The sequence below is a fragment of the Elephantulus edwardii genome, unplaced genomic scaffold (assembly GCF_000299155.1).
Source record: "Elephantulus edwardii isolate Elephantulus edwardi_28Jun2011 unplaced genomic scaffold, EleEdw1.0 scaffold00121, whole genome shotgun sequence".
Lineage (NCBI taxonomy): Eukaryota > Metazoa > Chordata > Mammalia > Macroscelidea > Macroscelididae > Elephantulus > Elephantulus edwardii.
This window is the reverse complement of record NW_006399871.1, coordinates 7497927-7519370: the sequence shown is the minus strand read 5'-3', so window position 1 is coordinate 7519370 and position 21444 is coordinate 7497927. Positions and strand designations below refer to the sequence as shown.

At 56.9% G+C, this 21444-nt stretch overlaps 2 protein-coding genes across 2 annotated transcripts in view; both read right to left on the bottom strand.

Annotated features, from left to right (window-relative positions):
- Positions 1 to 604: 604 nt before the first annotated feature.
- Positions 605 to 10607, bottom strand: HHATL (hedgehog acyltransferase-like). Its single transcript, XM_006892983.1, has 12 exons — positions 10350 to 10607; positions 8665 to 8783; positions 8258 to 8325; positions 7604 to 7717; positions 7309 to 7503; positions 6747 to 6956; positions 6096 to 6267; positions 5445 to 5589; positions 5302 to 5337; positions 1486 to 1687; positions 1005 to 1146; positions 605 to 822 (listed from the first exon to the last, which is right to left on the bottom strand). The coding sequence occupies exons 2-12, from the start codon at positions 8768 to 8770 to the stop codon at positions 701 to 703; spliced, it is 1512 nt and encodes a 503-aa protein (XP_006893045.1). The 5' UTR covers positions 8771 to 8783; positions 10350 to 10607; the 3' UTR covers positions 605 to 700.
- A 6658-nt stretch (positions 10608 to 17265) lies between these two features.
- Positions 17266 to 21444, bottom strand: part of CCDC13 (coiled-coil domain containing 13) — a 44093-nt gene continuing 39914 nt past the window's right edge. Inside the window, exons 13-15 of the mRNA XM_006893063.1 lie at positions 20512 to 20666; positions 17967 to 18081; positions 17266 to 17425 (exon numbers count right to left, since the gene is read on the bottom strand). Of these exons, the coding sequence (XP_006893125.1) occupies positions 17266 to 17425; positions 17967 to 18081; positions 20512 to 20666 (430 nt within the window). The remainder of the gene's footprint in view (positions 17426 to 17966; positions 18082 to 20511; positions 20667 to 21444) is intronic.

Here is a 21444-nt window from a genome sequence, read left to right as displayed (position 1 = left end):
GGGGCCCGGAGCAATCCCCTCCCCGCCCTGTCCTGCTGACACATCGGACTGACTTTGAGGAGGTTCTGGGGGGCCCAGTCCGGAAGAGGCCAGCAGCCCGCCACATCCCGTCACAGTGCCTGAGAGGCCGCTTGGCAGGGAAGGAAAACTGATGGTCAGCTGGCTTCGGTGAGGGCCGAGAACTCGCAGCCTCTCTAACGTCTCCAGGGCGCACACACTGGGCCGCCTTGGGTCATGAGCTGAAGCTGCAGCTGGGTGTCCCGGGCCGAGTCCCAGACCTGCCCCAGCCTGGCTGTGTGTACATTTCCCTGTTGGACTCTTCTCCACTATCATGTGTGGATGGTCCTCGTTGAGCAGCGTGGAAAAAATCTCCTTTTTAAAGAAGAATAAAGTGCCTCCAGCCAGCAGCTCATGGGTGGGGTCAGGTCGTTCAGGAGTCTGTACCAGGAGCTTTGAAGACTTGGGGCTCCCGTGCTCAGCTGCTGGGTTGCCAAGGTCAGTGGTCTCGGCCCTTCCAGCTCTGCAGTGTGATCCCCCCTCCCCAGCAAGCCCCGGCTCCTCACTCAGCGTGGGCCACTGGAAAAGGGCAGGAAGCAGCCATGCGGTGGTAGAAAAGTCTTTTATTCTGGTCAGGCCTCCGGTGGCCTGGCCGGAGCTGGGGCCCCAGCTAGGCAGAGCCCTTCCTTCGTCCCCTTCCCAGCTACTCCGGCTTCTCTTTCTCCAGCTTCTCCTCCTCCAGCGCCAGGGTCCGCTCTCGCTCCTTCACCAGCTGGACTCCGCAGTAGGTGACAAAGAGGATAGCCAGCGTGGTCTGGGGGAACCCTGCAGGAGGAACAGGGCGTGAATGCAGGGGCAGCACCCTGTCCTCTTCTCCGCCCTCTGCCCACGTGGCCGACCCGCCCCACCGCGTCCCTGGAGGGAGAGTGGGTGAAGAACCTCTCAGGAGGTTCCGTTCTCTAGACCAGTGCCTGGCACGTTCTCTGTCCCCCGTCACTGTCCCTCACCTGTGAGCAGAAGGCGCCGGGCAACCAGCTCTGTGAACGCCAGGCTGTTGAGGCTCACCAGGTTGTACATGATGATGGCCCAGAAGTTCACGGCCCCGAAGAGGGCTCGGATCCTGCGGGACATCTGCTCCGACAGAGAGGCCTGCCCCGTCCGCAGAGGTGTTGGCAGCAGAGCAAGGGGCCCGGAGGAAAGGGGATGGTGTGCTGGTCAGTGGGCTTCCCACACGGCCACTCTGAGGGTCCCAGCCCAGCTCTGTCTCCGACACAGGTAGGGCCCGGAGCCTTACACCTAGCTCTACCCAGGAAACGTGCCTCAGAGACAGAAGACACATGGCAGAGAGAGAAAGGGCAGGATACCCACAGGGCTAGTCGTCGCCCTGACAACCAGGAGGGTGGTGGTAAGAAAGTTCTGGCTTGCGAGTGTGGCTGGACGACTCTGGTGGTGACCCCGATGAGCCAGACCCAGACCCACCCTGCTCACCTCGATTCGTGCTAGGGGTCCCCATTCTGCCAGCTTCTGCACCCAGAGTTCAAAGTTGAGGCCAAAGCAGTTAAGGAGTGACCACAGGTAGACAATGTCGCAAGGCCCCAGCCACAGAGTGGTGATGGCAAACGTGGCCACTGTGGCCATCAGCTCTGGGATCACAGCCGAGTGTTCCCCACCGATGTGGTCATAGACGTACCTGAAGGAATGGCAGACGGGGCCGATGGGAGAATGGGAAAGGCCAGTTATGAGATGGGCAGACGGTACAGGACAGCCCTCCTCAAGCCTGTCACTCCGGGTACATGGAACATTCCTGCCTTCAGGTGACACTCTTCTTCCCAAGCTCAAAATGAAGAGGGTTCAGCTTTCTGACTTCTGTCTTCTCTAGTAATACCCTTTCTCTCCCCAGCTGGTCTCATCTGGATCGAAGGCTTCAGACAGTATCTCTGTGCCAGGGACCTGAGTCTGTGTCTTCAGTCTCACATCTAACAGCTAGTAGACATTCTCCCTTGAGTTAACACTCCCATCCCTGCCCAAACTTGTTTACACAATCCAATCCGTTCACTCAGGCCAGAAATCTAGCGTCTTCTTGGATTCTCCGATTCAGCAAGTTCCCTTGGCTTCGCTCAGTCCTAACCCAGTCTGCTCGCTCACTACTTCCACTGTCACCTTCCCAGTCCAGGTCTCACCAAGACCATTGAAAGAGCCTTAGAAATAGTCTCCTTGTTTCTGCCTCTGTCCTTCTGCAGTCTCTCTTCCACACAGCAGCCTGAGGCATCCTCCAGTAGCTTCTTGAATGAGCTCAAGCCCCTTATTATATATAGTTAGGAAGCAGGAGTGGCATCCACTTCCTAAACAATGTGCCTCTGGAAACTCTATGAACGTTGATGTCGATAGTTAAGAACGGCTTCAGGCTTTTTGTCCATAGGGTTGCTGTGAGTTGTGCTAAGCTCAAAGGCAATCAACAACAGGACTTCCAACCTAGTCTAACTCTGGCTTCGTCACACTCTCCCATTCCCCATGCACTGGTTTTCCTGGCCTTTTGGCCCCTCCGTTACACACAGGTGGCTCCTGCCTCAAGGTCTTGGCCCTCGTTCCCTCCACCTGGAATTTTCTGTCCTTGATCACCTCATAATTTCAGTCTCAGCTCAGATATAACCCCTCAGAGAGGTCTGCTCAGATCCCAACTAAAAAAAAGTATCTGTCCTGAAGACAGAGAAGGAGGGGATAAATAATGTATACTGCATTGAAACATGAGGGAGAGAATTGTTTAGAAGGGATATATGATTGGATATTGTTGTCATGACAGGAGTCCAGAATGAAGGCTGCACAGTGGAGTGGACTTGGGGAGAGGGACTGCATAACAATGAAAGAGTTTTACTTTTCAAGGAGAAGAGTGATTTGATGGGGGTGGAAGGGCAGGGAGAAAAGTGCAACAATGAATGACTGGAAACCCTAAGTCTCTGTAAACTTTCATTAAAATTAATTAAAAAAAGAAAATCTGCCCTGCAGTGAGGCACTGTGGGTTCATCACACGGTCTTAGTTTCTTCTGGGCACTTTTGGCTCTTGGAAATGATCTTATTTACGTGTTTGTTTACCTGTTTGTTCATGGTCTGTTTCTCCCCACTAGACTGTAAGCTCTATGAGTTCAGGGTCTTTGCCATGTTCACAGCTGTATCCCCAGTGCCTAGAGCAGTGCCTGGCACGCAGTAGGTGCTCAATAAATAGTTGTTAGCTGAAGTCAGTAGAAGAGCCAGTGAGTGGCTGCTCCGTTTCCCTGTCACCTCAGGCACCCACTTCCATGGCAACCTCCCTGACTTGGTCACCTTTCTAATTCCCACTCTCTCCCCCTTTCCCCTCCTGACGTGGTTCTAAATCCTCAAAGTGGAGCCTCATCCTGTCCCTCCTCGTGTGACCCCTCCCATCTCCGTCACCCTCCTTAGCAGACTTATATCCCATGAGTCATCATTATAAATAACCTGGGGGGGGGATCTGTCACTCCCTTCTCCTCATTTGCCCTCAAGTTGCTAAACCCCGATGGAAATCTCATGCCTTCACATATTGGGGGTCCATGAATTCATGGGGCCACCTGGGTGCTCAGTGCCAGAGGTTTTCTACTCAGTATCTCCCATGCTCTGCCATGGCCACTCCACCCTAAGCTCCCTGAATGAGTGAGGTGGTAGTGAGTCCGACAGAGCAGGAAGGAGAGTCCCGGGCCCCTGCCTCCCTCTTTGCCTCCAACCCTGTGTGTCTCAGCTGATCGCCTTGTCTCCTACTTAAGGAGAAAGCCAAACCTTTCAGGTGGAATCTCATCTTTCCAAACCAGCCTGCCTCCGTCTGCACCCACACTGGCTTGATTCTCTCCCTCCAAGCTGCATCTCCACCTGGTATTGGCTCCCACAGCTCCTCCCTCCTCAGAGATCCTAATGGCAACAGTGACCCCCTCACCCTGCACACCAGCTCCTTCCTCTCTACTGAATAATTGCCCTCTGCATCCAAGCGTGTCCATGATGCGCTGTTGTTATGTGCCGTTGAGTCGCTTGTGGCTCATAAATGACCCTATGTACAACAGCCTTAAACCCTGCTCTATCCTGTGCCAATCACACTGCCTCCAACACCCATCCCGATTACCCTAGTCACTGAATCAATCCATCTCATAGTCTTCCCCTCCTGCGCTGTCCCTCCACCCTCCCAAGCATGATGTCCCTCTCCAAGGACCGGTCCCTCCTTACAACATGTCCAAAGTATGTTAGACGAAGCTTCAGAATCCTTGCCTCCAAGGAGCAGCCTGGTTTAACTCTTCTCAGGATGAATCTGTTTGTTTTCCTAGCAGTCCATGATACCCTCAGTACTCTTCTCCAGCACCACAGCTCAAAGGCATCAATTCTCCTTCTATTCTCCCTAGTCATTGTCCAACTCTCTAATGAAATAATCCCACTTCTTCCTTTAGCAACTCCTCTGTCCCTCGCCCTACCAGTACCAGGCTGCTTCCTGGAGTCGTGCATACCTCACCTTACAGTTCCTCAGCCCCTTTTCCCTCCTCACACACCTCTGCTTCTCCAGCGAAAGGCGGGACCCTCCGTGTCACTAACTAATGCTCAGTCGCCAGCTCCCCTGATCCTCAACAACACACCTGACCCACAAGTCCTCACAGTGGACCTTCTTCACGGGGAAGACCGTCTTCTGCTGGCTCCAGGGCATCGTGGGGCTGGGTTTATTACTGCTTCTCTGCTCTTTTCAGTCCTTTCTGCTGGCTCCTCCTCCCACCCCAGAGTTCTTGCAGGCCCAAGCTCCACCACCCCTCTCTCATTCGACCCTCTGTCTTTAGGACTTATCTGCTCCTGCAGGCTTAAGACCAGAACCTCCCCACGCACTCACGATTCTTCATGTTTCAGAAATACTTCAGACTTGGCTGAACTGCAGACCTCAGCCCTTAACCACTTACTTCCCTGAGCCTCTGTGAATCTAGACCCTAAACTTGACATTTGCAAAGACCATCTCTGGAGGCCGTGCTTCCATCCTCCCAGACAGCAGACAGGAATCGGCACCTCATCTTCCTTTTCCATTATTGGTCCTCCCCTCCCTGCTCCCCAATCCATGGACAATCCACCTCTCAGGCCCCTTTGAAGTCGAAGCCGCTCTCCTTCACCTTGACTTTTCAGGCCCTCCCTTGCATCCTTTGGCCTCGGGATGACATTTACAACGGTGGCTCAGTCTCAGCCATCCCCATCTCAGACTCTTGGTAGGAGAGACGTGACCCTCTGTTGTCCCCCTGCCCATCCCTCCTCACCTCAAACTCTCGCCCCACTCACTTGCAAAGCCAGTCGTTGATGCCTCTGTCAAAGTGCCTGTGAAGAGAGCAGAAGCAGATGAGAAGCAGCCCATGCTCCCTGAACAGAAGGGAGGTGTAGCAAGATGGGGATTGAGATGTGTCCCCCACAAGCCTGGCACTCACGTTTCTGCAAAGACGTAGAGGGCAGTGATGCATTTGGGAGGCTGCGGTGGGTCCAGGTGGTCCAGGCGTGCCACCGTGTTGACAACACCGAACAGGACAGCTGCCTTCACCCAGTCGTACACCAGGTTTGAGTAGGCCAGGCCAGCTGGGGAGAAGATGCTGTTAGGTTCTTGGGGTGTGCCACTATTCCCTGGGGACCCCAAGTCCAATGAGAAACTATCGGGCCCAGAGTTTCTTTCCACATGTCCTGGAGGAGGTTTGTGTACTGGACCTGCCCCTTAAACCCCCCTAGTGGCTAGGCCTCACCCCTTGAGGATCCTGCCTCCTTCCCTAGGCCTGGGGCGGCCTTTATGCCAGGCTTGCCCTCAAGGAGAACACTCCCTGAGAGAATGCTGAGCTTTCCTGCCCCTCAGAGGCCTGCTCTGGGATTGTGGGGTTCAGCTGGCAGTGTGGAAGCTGCACTCAACTCACAGGGCAACGCTAATGCTAAGTTTCATGACTCTGAAGAATAAGTCCCCACTCCCCACTCCCGGCTGGGTGCCGCGTCCTCTCTGGACCCCAGGTTCTCAGCTGTGACGCAGTGACGAGGGGCAGCAGATGCCCCAACTTCCTGGGCCGATGGCTCCAGTCCTGGCCCCCCTGATCACCCACCCAGGGCGCTGTCCGTAAGGCGGGTGGCGAACTTGAGGTCACTGGGGATGGTGAGGATGTAGAAGAAGTGAAAGAAGACGTCCACGGCTATGATGGCCGCCACGCTGAGGCCGGCCTGCGCCCGGATGCGCCACAGTTCACCGTCTGGCCTCACCGGCTCCGCCTGGCTCACCTTGGGGTGTGGGGTGTGGAACAGAGAATCTGAGGGGGCAGGCATGTGCCGCCAGAAGGGCCCTGACTGACTGATAGAGATGTTGGTGACACCTGGCCCAGGGGACTTGGGGTGAAGGAGGCACGCTTTATCCGGGAGGCCTCCCTGGGGGTGGCCACACAGGTCATCTGGACTTTGAGGGCTCACAGCCCAATTGAGAGTGCCAGTGTTTGGGGGTCCCGCTTTGAGCAGGAGGGCAACAGCCATGATCTGTGATCCCTCTCTAAGAGGGAGGAGATATCTCCACACTGTGACTCCTGTCCAGGCAAGTGGGGGGGGGGAGTCTGAGACAGAGGGGAGACATGGTATCATCTTGGGGTCACACTAAGGGCAGGACATAGCCTGCTCAGGAGTCCCAACCTGGGGACTTCAACCTCCCTCGGGGAGCCCCGGAGACAGGGGGAGTCTCACCCCTGCTTGGTGTGGGGGGTCTTCCTCACCTGTGCGTGGAAGCGGTCAAAGGTCATGATGGGCCCAAAGAAGAAGAAAGGCAGGTAGAAATTGTACTTGAGCAGATCGGCGAGGGAGTAGCGGCGGTCGGGGTGGGCACACCTCTCCAGGGCAAAGCTGGTGCAGCGCAGCACAGTGAAGCCACTGCCCCCATGAAACAGCACCTCTTGAAGATCAAAAGTGCCTGTTACAAACCCGCTCTGGATGGAAGAAAACAGGCCACCAGCTCACCAGGGTGCCGCTGCCTCCAGGAAGCCCGCTGAGCTTCCCACAGGGACCCAGCCTTGGCCCCACTCCATGCTCTTTCCCAGAGTCCGTCAGCATTGGACAGTGAGGGCCACTAGCCTGGGTGGCAGGACACAAGCCAGATGCCTCCCGGCTGGAGTGACAGTAAACGCTATGGGTCGGGGGACATTTACAGTCAAATACTTGGTGATGAATGAAAAAGGAAGGGGGACACTTGGGAGCCCTTGGGAGGCAAGGGCTTTGGAAGAGTGAGGAGGTCAAGGCCCTGTCCCCACAGCTTTCACCCTACCCTGCCCCAGTCCACACCTGCCAGGAGATGAGAGGGTCCAGCTTGAAGGAGGCCAGGCTGGCCATTCCAAGGCCAAGACAGAGCCAGGGCTGGCCCAGGAGCGACACCACGTAGAGGCCCACGCAGTGGCCCAGCAGCAGCAGCAGGTAGCTGGGGCCCATTGTACCCATGACGGCCAGGATCCCATACACGGCGTACATCCAAGAGCGGAGCTGCGGACAAGGAGACAGCTCGGTCAGGGGCAAGATCCAGGATGGATGAGGCCCAAGGGCAGGGGAAGGGGAAGGCTGGGCTGTCCCAGGCGTGGCTCACCTGGGGGGCCACCATGGTGCAGAGTTTGGCAAACAGCACGTGTCCAGAAAGGGCGAAGATGATGATGTTGCGAAAAGACGTGAACCACATGACCCACTCGAAGTCAGCCACGTCCTGAGACCCCGCGGGAGAAGGGGGCGGGGAAGAAGACAAGAGCCTGGTCTGGCTGGGTCCCAGCCCCTTCGTAGCCCCTGTGTGCTTCTTTTATGCATTAGGAGTGAACAGTAATTGCAGGTCCCTCCAAGCCCGAGACAGAAATACCCAGCATAGAGCTGGAGGGGGATGAGGGGTGGGCTATGGGCTGTGCACCCTCAAAGCTGCTCCTCTACCCAGTGCACTGACTCCCATCCCACCAGGCTGGGGTGCAGGCCCCTGGTGGAGCACTTCAGGAGAGAAGGGGCTGAGAAATGGGTTAGGGAAGAAGAACTCAAGCTTGAGGGTGCCCCAGAAGCACACAGGGCACAGGAGGGGCTGGTGAAGATGTGGAAGATGCTGAAGCTTAAGCCAGAGACTCTCCTCCCCAGGAACCTCAGTTTTGCCCTCTGAAACATGGGAGCAACAGAAAGAAGGGAAAGTGGAGGAGGGGTTTAGGACAGGGAAGATGCACCAGCGGTAAGGGACCCTGAGGCAGACTGTGGGTCTTGGGGAACTTACCATCTTCCGGCCAATGTACTCCCAGCCTGGCCGCACAGACTCCCGGAAGGCCTTCCTGTGGGCGCCATCTGAGAACAGAGCGTGGCCTCAGGGAAAGGGGCCCTTCACACAGCCCTGTGTCTGCTCCCCTACTAGTGGGCCCATCCTGAGGGGTGGGAACTGGGGCTCCCTGTCTCTGCTTTGCTCTAAGCCTCTCCCTGTGTGAGAGCTCCTCTCTCCAAGTGTCCCTGTCTCTGTCAGTGTTTCTGCACCCACCTCCTTGAACCTGAACTTGGCTCAGCCTAAGCCTCAGGGCCTGGGGAGCACCCTGGGCCCAGAATCTGCATGCTTTTGGCTTTACCTGATGGAACCCCGAGGCTTCCAGGGAAAGAGGGCCCCTCTCCCAGCTCCAGGGCCCCATCAGTTACCTTGTGAAGCCTCCAGCAGGTCTCGGCCTGAATAAGCCAAGGCCCCACTCAGCACCAGGGAGTAGAGGCCCAGCTCAGCGGCGGGCAGTGCTGTCTTGATACCCATGGCCTGGACGGGGCTGAGGGAGACAGGGAAGGTGAGGACGCAGGGCCACCAGCCCCGCCTGTTCCCACCTGACACTCTTTGACTGAGGTGCTAGGGGCCCCACTCTGAGGAGACTGCCTTTCTGGTCACTTGTGTACCTCCTGCCATTGTGCCCTGCTGAATAGGGTCCCTCCTCCTCCCAGTCCCCTGTCCTGGATGCTGCACCCCCCACCCCCAGCTCCCAGCTCTCACTTCACAAGCTCTTTCATACTTTTTTTTTTTTTTTGGCGGGCCAGCGCCCCACTCTCTGCCCAAGCCACTCACCTCTCCTGCTGAGCCCCCTGATGACTTCCACAGGGGGAAACCCTATCTCTTCAATCTCATTCCTGGCACCCCGGGTCCCCATCCTCTTCAGTGACCTTTCCCCTATAACTTCTCCTCCGGGCACAACCCACAAGCTTCCCTTCCCTGAGAATCTGCCACTTCCCCAGGTCCAGCCCCCGCCTCTCACTGACATCCGCCCTCTCGACCCCCCAGCCCCTCAGCCCTGCCACATCCCTAGTCCCTGCCTGTGTCCGTGGCCATGCAGGCCCACTCAGCGCTCTGTGCACTCAGGTCTTGGCAGCGGGCTGAGGCCCTGTTATTTGAGGAGACACCTTGGCACGGTGGGTGTGGAGCCAGGCGGGCTCCAGGGACACTGGCTGCTGTCCAAGGTGCTGACCTGTGTGAGGGCCGCAGCAAGCCCTGCTCATTCTGGTTGGGGCCTCTCTCGTTCCCGGGACTCCTGCTGGGTCAGGTCATCCCTTGGGGCTTCAGCTAATACCCAGTCCTTCCCACCCTGTGACGGTCCCAAGGGCCTGTGGGTACAGACTGTCAGGAGTCAGGGCCTGAATGAAGAGTAGCCACCAGCTGAAGAAGCAGCCCTCTTCAGCTGGGCTGGGTGTCCACTCCAGAGCCTCCCCCAGCTCTGCGTCACCTGCGTTCTCCCCATTACACAGATGGAGGCTCATGGATCAGAGAGGGACAAGGCCCTGGCAAGGTCACACAGCAAGTGTGTGCGGGGGGGGGGCGGTCTCTCTCTGCCTTCCCTGGGGACCAGGTGTTCTGAGTGAGCCCCTCCGCGGTCTCAGATAAGGGAAAGCCCTATCCGTCCCTCCCCATGCTGGAGGGTTGCTGGCTGGACATGACTTCTGTTGGGGCTGAGGCACCTCATGGGTCGCGTGGGGGTAGGGAGGCCCCGGGGATCAGGTTAATGGAGCAGGAGCTTGAAACCGGAGCATGGTGCAGAGCCGGAGAAGTAGCTCTGTCAGCTGCCTCCCACTCGCCACTTTCCAATTTTAGCTCCCCATGGCCGGTGCAGGGTGTCCCCGGTGAGGCCGCCGTGGGCAGGGCTAGAGCTGATCCCCGGCCTGGGGCTTCTCTCTCCATAGACCCCCAGCTCTGGGCTGGTCTGTGGACACAGGGTGCCCTCTGCCCCTGTTACTTCAGGTGTACCTGGGGTAAAACCTACTTTGGGGGCTGTGATACGAGCTAAGGGGCCCGAAGTGGGCCCCACAGGACATGGGGCCCTGGAGTGGCTGCATTCCCAGCTGGCACTGACCTTGAGGAGACTGTGAGGGACCCTGGCACTCTGCCCACCTCGGGGCTCCGAGGTCCTGCGTCCGACCGTGCGTCCGTCCGACCAGCTGGGCTCTGGGTCTACGGTGGGGTGTGTCCAGCTCTGGGGTCCCCACCCCCTCGAGGCTATGTGTGGTGAGTGGTGACAGCGGGGAGCGGGGGAGGGGGGTGGAGGAGGAGGAGGTGTCCTTCCAGGAGCAGTGCTGAGCGTGTGGAACAGAGCGAGTGCTGCAGAGCCGCTGGCCGCAGGGAGCCGCAGGAAGGATGGGGGAGGGCTGGGAGGGGCAGGGAGCCTCAGGGAGGATGGGATGAGGGCTGGGGGGGGCAGGGAGCTGCAGGGAGGATGGGGTGGGCCCTGGGGGGGCAGGGAAGGCCATGACAGAGGGCAGTGAGGGTGGCCATGGCACAGGCTCAGACAAGCACACCTGGGCCTCACCTCAACCTGCCTCCCCCAACCCCTAGAGAGCCTGGGGCTCCCTCTCTGTGCTGGTCAGTGTCCTCCTCTTGCAGGAAGCCTTCCTGGTAGCACCCTCAGCCTCATCAGAATTTGAGTGTGCTACCCCCCACACCCATGCACACACACTCACATTTTGGCCCTGGGCACCCTGGCTCTCAAGATGACGAAGGAGTCACAAAAGGCTATCCCCTGGCAGACCACCTAGTTCCCTGAAAGACCAACTAGCCCCCTGGAAGACCACCTAGGCCCCTGGCCTAGTCCTTGTCACCACACAGAGGGCGGGCTAGCCTGCTGGGATGAAGCATGGCTGAGCGAGTCCTCGTGCCCCGGTCATGCTTCATAAGGTTCCTGGTTGGAGTGATGCTCCCAGGGCTACCTGGCACAGCTTGAGAGCACAGAGTGACTAGCATCCTTTGACAGCAGGACAGTAGTAGATAGAAACGTGCCTGACCAACTGGGACCCCTGGTAGGGGCACAGGGGCAGCCAAGGTCTCAGCCTAATGGGGTGAGGTATCCTAAAGACCCCACTCAAGGGGCCAGGAGCCTCAGGGTGTGGGCATGCTGCAGCCTTTGTGCCCTGCCATACATATCTACCTGTCCGTGCATGCACCTATGTGTAAGAGGCTGGGGGCAGGACAACGGGGATCAGTGACAGATCCTGGAGCTCCTGCTGACCTCTAGACCACGGCCCTAAGCTTAGGATGGGAGAGGAAAGGGCTGTTTCCCACCCGACAGGGACCCTTCCAGGGCCTGAGCAAGGTGTGGACAGGTAAGTCATGTCTCCTCCCCCTCAACACAGTGCACTTGGGCAATGAACACCCCCCCAAGCACGCAAACACCACCGGCCTGGAGGAAGCAGCAGGGGGGAGATCTCAGCCACACACAACCCAGCAATGCAGAGGTGCAAGCCCACAACTCACACAGCAAGACAAAGTCATAAACACAGAGGGCCTGCGACCCATCCAGACTCTGTGTATACAACGGTGTAGACAAATGAGCAGGGCTTCTGCCTGCTGTCCGCTGCTGAGTCCTCCGTCACGGAGTAGATGTCCAGTAAATAACTGTAGAATCAGTGCTCGCTGGGGGAGGGCCCCAGGACACCTGCTTCTCAGAGCCTGGTTTTGAGTTCAAAGAGCTGCCAACCTGGGCAGCAGAGTTCACCTGTTAGGGACACTGATCAGAGTGAAAGGTGTTTCCTGCATAGCGTGGGGTCTGGGCTCAGGTTGCAGTGGGGGTTCATGGGCCCTAGAAACCATCCGGTTGGGAGGCGGCCTGAGCCAGCCTGTGGAGATGATGGAAGGCTTCCTGGGAGAAGGGGTGCCCGAGCAGTTTTGAAGGCAGAGTCAAGGTTGTCAGAATCAACTAGGAATAGTCGCCAGGCCTGGTTCCCAGGCAGTGCATGAATTCTTCTTAATATCTCCGCAATTCAGAGAGTAACTACTGTTATTATCCCCAGTTGGCAGAAGGGGAAATTGCATAATGAGGATGTTAAACACTCGGGTCTCACCCTGCGCTTGTGGAACAGAACACTCTGCAGTCTGAGGACCCAGCTCAAGCCTCGCTGATGCCCAGACCAGCCTGGGCTGATTTATCATCCTGCTGATAATAAGGTATGAGGAGGGAGGCAGGGGGCGGTGTGGCTGTGGGCTGAGGCACGTGAATTCAGTTCACTTCGCTGATCAGCTCTGCCGGGTTGGTGTGGTTTAGACCTATCCCTCCACTTCTCTAGGGTGCAGACCCTCACTAGTGAAATGCGCTCGTGGCTGGCTTTGACCACCTGACTGGGGCCTGCTCAGTGCAGAAGGTGTTAGGGAGTCGCAGAGCTCCACCCTCCAGAGGCCCAAAGAAGCAGGACACAAACAGTTCCCAGGTGACCCTCGCTCAGGGGAGGGGGTGGCAGGGAGCCAGGCCAGTGGGCATGGTAAGTGCAGAGGGCAGGGGAGGCCCCTGGACCCGCGCTTGGGCACCCTGTGGTCAGCTTCACTTGGTGTGAGGAGGGATGGGCTTGGATGGGGGTGTGGTGCGTCCAGCCCACAAAACCGGAGGTGGGGGCAGGGAGAAAGCTGTGACCAGCATAAGGGCCTGAGGTCAGTGTCCCACATGCCGCAAGAGCCACCGGAAGTGACCTGGTAGGGAGAGGGACTGATTCTATCGAGCCGCAGGGACACCAGATCCCATTCACCTTCCAATGCTTTGTCGTTGCTCAAAGCAAAAAGGTGGGTTACTGTACAAAACTGTAGTTTGTGCATTTGTTTTCCATTGTACGTTGTCTATGGCATGTACGGGGTGTAGAAGGCACTGTGGAGGCATAGTGCATTAAATGCTGGGCTGTGATTCAACTCCACCAGCTGCTTCAAGGGAGACTCAGAGATGCAGAAAACTGATGTAGGGTGGCTGCGAGTTGGAAATGACTTGATAGCAAGGTGTATATGTGTGCGCGCGTGTGTGTGTGTGTGTATGCGTGTGCACGTGTTGTGTGATGTCTGAGTGTGTGGTGTTTGTAGTGGCCATCCGTGACACGTGTGGACACACATCAGGGACACAGGGCGGAGGGACTCAGGAGGTCGTGTGTGTAAAGGCAGCACCCCTGGGGTCCAGAGGGCGGGCAGAGACTTCCTGAGGAGAAGGAGATGCTAATCCTGTCTGTTGGATGTGGGGGGACCTAGAGCTGCACCTCAGCTGCAGACTGCTCTGCCCTGGGTTCCAAAACATGTTTGGGACTTTGCCTGAGTTGGGCTGTGACCTTGCCCACAGCGTCCCAGGGCCCCGTGGGGAGACGGCCTCACCGGCCTGGACTGGGAGCTAAGGCCCGCAGTCCCCAGCACCTGCCTGGGGCTCAGCCGTGACGGGCCTGCACCTGAAGTCTCTCCCTCCATCCGAGCTTCCAGCCTCATCCGTCTCTGCACATCACCACTGTTCCCCACTCCACATCCCCTAGTGGCTCTGGGAAGGGACCACAGTGCTCTCTGTGAAAGGCTGATCTGCCTGCCTGCTATCCTCTTTGCCTGAGGAATGAGGAGGTCACCTCAGAGCCCAGGACCAGGTGCTACTGTTCAGGAGGGCCATGGGCATTAAGGCGGGCGCCCCATGCACGGCCTGCTTGCATTAAATCCACTCCTGGGCCAATGTGACAACCTTCTTCCCTAAGCAATCCCCCTGCCAGTTCTCCTGGGCCCTCCAGTCCCCCACCCTCTGCCTCAAGGAGACAGGACAGGCAGACACTTCTGACAGCCCTTCCTCATCCACATCTGAGCAATCAGCCTAGAGCCAAAGGGAGGGAAGCCAGAATGGGCGGCTGTGGGGCCGTGGCCCATCACTCCTGTCCTCCCTCCCATCTGGCCCCTCCTGGTCCTTTCCATCACCCTAAACTGGACCTAGCACTTCATGTTTCTGAAACCAACAGCCAACACTCACGGAATGCAGTGCCTGGCAGCCCTGTGGTTAGGACACTTCGCTGTTAACCTAGAGGTCCTTGGTTCAAATCCCACCAGTTGCAGATGAGAAGCAGATGAGGCGGCGGTCGGCTTCCATAATGATTTACAGTCTTGGAGTCCTATAGGGCAGCCGTCCTCTGCCAGCAGGATTGCTATGAGTTGGAATTGATTCATGGCGGTGAACTTGGCTGCTGGTTGGTGTGCCAGGTGTTCTCCAAGCAGCTGATGCTCTAACTCACTGAACCCTGAGGAGAGTTCTATGAGGGAACGAGGCCGCTGTGGTTGCACCAAGGAGCTGGCGGACGGTGGCAGCGGATGTGACAAGAACCCTGTAGTGCAGCTGAATTCATAAGTGCAAACAGTCACATTTAAAGCCATAGCTGGTCTGAGCAAGGACCTTGCCCACCCTGACCATGACCACAAATGGGCTTATACGTTTTACTGTGCCCTGCTGTCTGCAGTTTTTTCTCCTCTCTCTCTTCTATAAATCCCATCTTGGTGAAGTGAAAGAAATCTACTTATGGATATTCCTTGTGCAGAAGTAGACACTGGGTTACAAATCAGCTTAGTGTCTTGAAGTTGGGCTTCTGTTGGTCTAGTCGGTAGGGAAGTTGCTCTGTTAACCCAAAGGTGGTGACTCTGCTGGTTCAAATCCACCAGCTACCCCGTGGGAGAAAGACGGGCAATCTCCTGTGCAATTTTCAGTGTCCGAAGACCCGCTGGAGAGTCAGTTGTGAGTGAGTTCCAAGTCTACGGCAAGCTGTTGTTCTCTGACCACGTGATGGCTGTAGCGTGGGGGAGGGGTTTCTATTATTGTGCCCATTTTACAGATGAGGACATGGAGCTAAGAACTTTGCTGTTGTTTTTCAGAGTGTTCTCTTTTATTGGATAGGGTTCTCCATTTAGGTGACAAAGGACTGTTCTTCAAGAGGGGAAGGTGCCAAGGGAAAGGCATCCCAGCCAGGAAGACAGATGGCGCCTCTCAGTGGTATTTCCATATAGGAACTTTAAAAAAAAACCCAAGAAAACAAACCCACAACCACTTGCCCTAGGCCACAGTGCCCCAAGCAGGGAAGGAGATCTCTCCAGGTCCCGGTTCACATCCATGGTCTGCTCTCAGCCTGGACACACCCCTTATTGGACGCTCAGTGTGCAGAACGCAGGCTCCCTGAATCCACGGACACCACGCCTGCATCTCTCCCGGTGACGTCACTGAGGGCCTGCGTCTTATCTCCACATCCTGAGATTGTCCCCAGCCAACCGGGCACGTGCAGGAGGAGCCGACTCCGAGGCTTGGCACTCGGTGCTCCCACGTTAGGCCCACTCCTTGCCACCGCGTGCTATCTCCTCCCTGCACAGGCCCCACCCTCATCTCTGACTCTGTCTTCTGGAAGGAGCAGAGGAAAAGTCTCCCTTCTGAGAAGTCCCCGCAGAGTCCCCTGCTCTTCCTGGTGTCCTTCACTGCACCTTGCTGTGTGTTCTCCAGACCCCTGTCATTCCAATGTGGAACACTCTCTGCGAGCAGAGGACCAGCACCGGGTCCCTCCACAGTTCCAGAAACTCCAAGCTGCCTCCTGCAGGGGAGGTTGTATTTCCACAGTGTGGGTTGCCCACCTGTGCATTTCAAGTGTCTCTGGGGGCTCTGACATTTGTGTCACTGTACAAGTGGCACAAACAACTATGCTTCATGCATGGGAATGTGTCTTCCCCAGGTGCACCCTCACCTAGGCAGGCATGCTTCTGTGGGCAGTGCTATGCAAGTTGTCAGCCAGGTGTCGATTGGCAGGTGTGCACACAGGTACTGCTGCGTGGTCCTGAACTGTGTGTACACATCACACCTGCGTGTTCATCCGCATCTTTCTGTGGACCTGTGTGTACATATGTATGGCCAGGTGTGTGGCTATGGAATGATTTCTCCCCAAAGGTGACTGGAAGTGACACCATGGCAGTCAGAGAGGGAACTCAGGGCCTCCTGGACTCTCCAGTAGCCCGCCTAGTTTGCTCCTGTGCCAGGTGCACAAAGCCCCCAGTCCTGTCTGCCCAAAGCTCTTGCCCAGCCTCTCCTCACCTCTTTCTCCCACCTGTACCTACCAGCTGTAGCACCTAGGGTCTCCTGGATCAGCTGGGGAAGGGAAAGCTGCCTCACTGAGGGTGGACATTCCTGCCCTGAGCAAGCTGTTTGGCTGGACGCCTCTGGTGTGGGTGTCCCGCAGGACAAGGTTAAAAGCCAGCTCTAATTATTTCGGGGAATCTCAGTTTCTTCACGTGTAAAATGGGGTGACAATCCCCTGGACTGCCTGGGAGGACAAGATGAGGTCCGATTTCAAAGCAGATTCTCACTCACAGGGGGCTGCAGTGTTCATAAAAATCATCATTATTGCTATTACAAGCCCGAAGGTTAGTGCTGGGGGAAGAGGTGGGAGAAGTGGGCTGGCGATGTGGCTGGGGGTTCAGGGAGGGCGTGCCTTAGGTCTGCAGGGAGTGAGGATGGCTGCAGATGGAGCCCCGGGGAGTGAGAGGGCGCTGCCTTGGTGTGGGACAGGTGGCTGGCTGGCCTGGGGGTACCCCAACACAGCACGGCTCAGATTCTCCTGTGTGAGAGGCTTGGTAGGACAGGGGTACCCAGTCAGCACAGCGGTGATGAGCACACGCTGGAGGGACCACGTTTGTCCGTGCACAGCTGGCCGGGTGTCCTGAGCTCCCGCAGATGCCACGCTGGCTGCCAGTCTGGCCGTGCACAGCTTGGTAGCTGTCCTGAGCTGCCACGAATGTCCTCTCCGTGGCCAGTCCTGCTCAGTCTCCTTTCCAGGCTCCACCAGGGCGTCCCTTTGGCCTCCAGGCCTGTGGTCGTGGCTCTGGTCATCTTTGGAGAGCCTCATGTGGGACAAAGGGCTGAGCTGGCTGCCCCAAGCTGCCTTCTCAGGGCACCTGGGGGCCTCAGACAGAGCCTTGTCCTCTCAGGCCTGAGCCCGTCCTGCCTGACCAGGCTGACCCGGGTCGCCACTCTCCTAGCGTCTGTCCGCCTTCTGCTGCCGAAGGGCCTGCAGGAAGACCCCTTTCACCTGGTCCAGGGTCTCATGGTACATACGGAAGTCCTCCTCTTTCCCCCGCAGGGCACTGCCCAGGGCAGCCTTCAGGGTTTCGTTCTCCTCCACCTGGATGGCCAGCCTGGACCACACGGAGGCAGGGTTCAGCATGGCGTGCGTGTGCACGTGTGTGTGTGTGTGTGTGGTGTGCGTGCGTGCGTGTGTGTGTGTGTGTGTGTGCATGCGTGTACAGAGGGCCCTGGGAAAGGTCTCCCAGCACAGCTGCACCTCAGGCACATGGTGTTTTCCTGACCCTCCCCCATGCGGGGAATAACCCTGCAGGGGTGCCCTCTGGGGTTGCCTGTATCCCTGGGCCTGACATCCAGTAGCTCCCATCAAACGCCAGCTGCATACAGACAATTACATTTGCAGTGGTTCCCTCTCCTTTCCCATCCGTGTATTTATCTTAAAAGGCGTTAAGTGAAGACAGTGTCTTCAGCTACCCATGTCTGGTAAACCCTCTCCAGGGCCCACGGAGTCTTTAGGACCTTGCTAGGCCTCTCTCCCCTCAGATGACCAGTCCCTGACCAGAGCCTTTGGCCAGCCTTCTGGGCAAACATAAGTTTGCAAGGGGGATCTCCCTCTCGACCCAGACAGCGCGACCCTCTAGGAAGACAGGGCACCTGGTTGTCAGCTCCTCCATCTGGGATTCCACAGGCACGTCGGAGAGCTGGGTGAGGGCTGGGTCCTTCTGAGTGTTCACGTTCAGGCTGAGCTTGGTGTGAGCGGAGGACAGACCTGCGGGGACAGCAGCCGCTTCCTGTGAGGAGGCCCTGTCCTACGCTCCCATCTCCACTTCCACCCCACGCCTCTCCAAGATCTCATTGCTGGGATCTCCCTGGTCCTCCTGCCCAGTGTTACACTCCTGTCCATGTCAGGGTGAGACCCACCTCCCTCCGAAGCCCGCCTCGATGTCTGCCCTGGCTCTCACCTGGCTTTGGCCTTGGCAACAACCTTGACCCAGTCTGCTCTGTACTGAAGTAGTGCCTGTCCATGAGTCCATCTCTACACTTTACATATTTCTTCTGATCATTTGTTCCCAATAAGAGAACCCAGCAGGCCTGAAGTCTGACCTGGTGGTCAGCGCATGTCTAGGCTTCCCTGCATCTGATGCTCAGCTAGGGACCACAGGCCACATGACAAGGGGGGCGGATGGTGTTTGTTCTAAAGACACAGGCAAAACGACAACATCTGAAAATCTCATGCTGAAAGGGCCTCTGATGTGACGTGGCCCTCAGAGGTGACATGGTTCTTAGAGGTGACCTGGCCCTCAGAGGTGATGTGGCCCCCGGAGGTGATGTGGCCCTCAGAGGTGATGTGGCCCCCGGAGGTGATGTGGTTCTCAGAGGTGATGTGGTTCTCAGAGGTGACGTGGTTCTTAGAGGTGGCATGGTGCTCGGTGGTGTGGCTCCTGGATGTGGTAGGGCCCCATTGAGCTCACTGGGCACCAGAGCTAGCTTTTATCTGTGTGACCTTCAGGTAACCCGCTGACTCCTCTGAGCTCCAGTTTTCTCACCTATAACATCATGGCGATAGTTCTTGCCTCTAGCACTCCGTGAGGCCTGGGTGAGTTCACACTTGACCTTGAGGTCGTGGGTGACTTCTCAACCTCCACTCACACCACTTGGGCCTGGCTGTCTAGCTGCTGTTCCTCTGATCGTCCAGCCAAGCTTCTGTGGCAGCCCCTCTGCACTTGCCCACTACCTGCCTGGCAGAGCTGTCTTCCACCTCTGTTAGGGGTCAGCTCCTCCGTGGGGTCTTCACTGGTCACCTCAAAGCAAACAGCTGCTTCCTCAGCACGCTCTGCCCCATCATCTCCTGCTTCAGGCAGCGGGAGTCACCTACCTGATCCATCAGGTCTTTTCTTGGTTTACCTGTTTACTGTCTATCTCTCGGGCGGGATTGAAGTAACATTCTGGATTTCAGTATTTTTAGTTTACAGACTGAAGCTTGCTATGCTCCCCAAAGAGGCAGTGCTCAGTCCACATTACCAGCCGGCAGGGATATTGGAGGCAGTTGTTCTCACTGTCCAGTTAAGACTGAAGAGGCAATCTCGCTGCTGCCCTCAGGAACCAGCCTGGCTCAGCTCTCCATTGTTGGGAGCCCAACAGGGAGTGGGCCTCATGCTTGGAGACACCACACTTTTGGTGGATCAGGGGAGTTGAGTCCCAGAGAGCTCCCCCAGCCTGGTCTCACAGTCCTCACGGGTCCCTGTCAAATCCTGGGCCTAGGGAGGCTGCTTTGTAAGCCATTTCTAGCTCTTCGTTCTAAAACACCCTGACCTCTGGGCTGAGTGCTGGAAACAAGGGTCTAAGTGTCCGCAGTTGAGGGAAGGGGTGGCCGACTACTACTGACATTGATGGAGGGGATTCTCCTCTATCCCAGAATCTGGAGCCTGCGTGACGATGAAGCCAGAGGGAGACAGGCCCAGCCCATCCACACAGGAAGTTCTTCCCTGGGGATGGGTCACCTGAGAAATGGCTTCTGGCTCTGGGATCAAACAACCCCCGCTCCCTCCCGCCAGACAAGATACTGATAGCTGGTCTTGAGACCACACCTTGAGAAGCACTGTGTTAGGGCAACATTTAGACTGAGACCTTTCCCAGCATCCCTCTGCTGCTGGGGTAGTGATAGGACAAAGATATGGCCAATGAGATGAGAGCGGAAGTGACAGCTGTAACTTTAGGGTGACGCCCTCAAAAGGACAAAAGTAGGTGTCTTCTCTTCTTGCGGAAGTAGCCGTCCTAGACCAAGAGATGGGAGCTGCGTGTTGTAGGTAGTGGTGCCACAGACACAAGGAGCCTGGGTCCTAGAACCTGTGGATGGGCCCACTCAGCTCGAAGCCATGGCTGTGGGGGCTTCCCCCAGACCAACCCTCCCAGGACCAACTACGAGTGCAGCAGAATCTATAAAGGGGGTTGACGGCTGGGATGGGATGGCAGTGGAGGTGGTGCTGGGCAGTCAGCAGAGGCTAGGCCAGAGCCAAGGGGCCCCTGGAGCTCTGGGTTCCTGCTTTTGACTAGGACCAGAGGATGAGGACACCTCACAGGAGGGATGAGGAGAGCTCCTCCCTGGCGGATGCCTCTGCTTCCCACATTCTCAGTGAAGCACCAGCAGCCAGGCTGCCCCCCCAACCCCGCCTTACCTGGGACCCCTCCCCAGCCCTACCTGGCTTGCTCCGGGGCCTCGCCCTCTGTGAGCCCGGCGAATGGTGGGGCTCCAGACGCATCTTCTCCAGATGCTGCTCCAGCACCACCGCCCGCTGCCGCTCCTCCTGCAGCTTCCGCTCCGACTCCACGAGCTTACTGCTGCTCTCTTCCATTCTGGGGATCAGAGGGCAGTGGCCGTCACACGCCGGGCCGCAGGCCACCTGCCACGGACCACCTGGCCCAGGCCAGGCGCCCTTACACCTGCTTCGTTCTCCGTGAGGCGGGCGAGTCCTACACTGCCACTGGCGCGACTTGGTCTTCATTTTTATTAGGATAACACTGGAATATGTATTTTAAAGTTGTACAGTTCTCTACATAGACAGCTACGTTGGCTTAGTGGACAGAAAGTTATGCTTCCAAGCCCAAGATGGGTGATTTGAATCTGCGGCCCTCAGGCCTGATTTAAATTGGTCTGTGGGTTTTTGTTTTTTTTTTCTTTGTCAAACATTCTTCTAAGTGGTATAGCACTGGTCTGTGCATTGCTGTACAGAGGTAACTTATGGTTGCTGTGACTCTGAACACTGTGACACTGTTATGCCAAATGTGATAATGGTTACCCATGGTGGACAGTGTTTGGTGGAGCTCCCCAGTTAAAACAAGCTTGGAAGCAGCAGTGGCATCCACTTCTGAAATGGCTTGCCTCTGAAAACTCTATGAATAGTGCTCAGGTCTTTTGTTCATAGGGTCGCTATGAGATGTCTACAACTCGACGGCACTTAACAACTACAGCTCTCTACAATGCTTACGACGGAGACACCGGCAGCCCTTTCTTACCCCCAATCCTGCTTACCAGATTCGACCGCTCACAGCGCTTTACTCTTCAAATAAACACTGTCATATTTCTACAGAAGGTTCCACTGTTATTTCCCCTAATGGTTTACATTTCATCTTT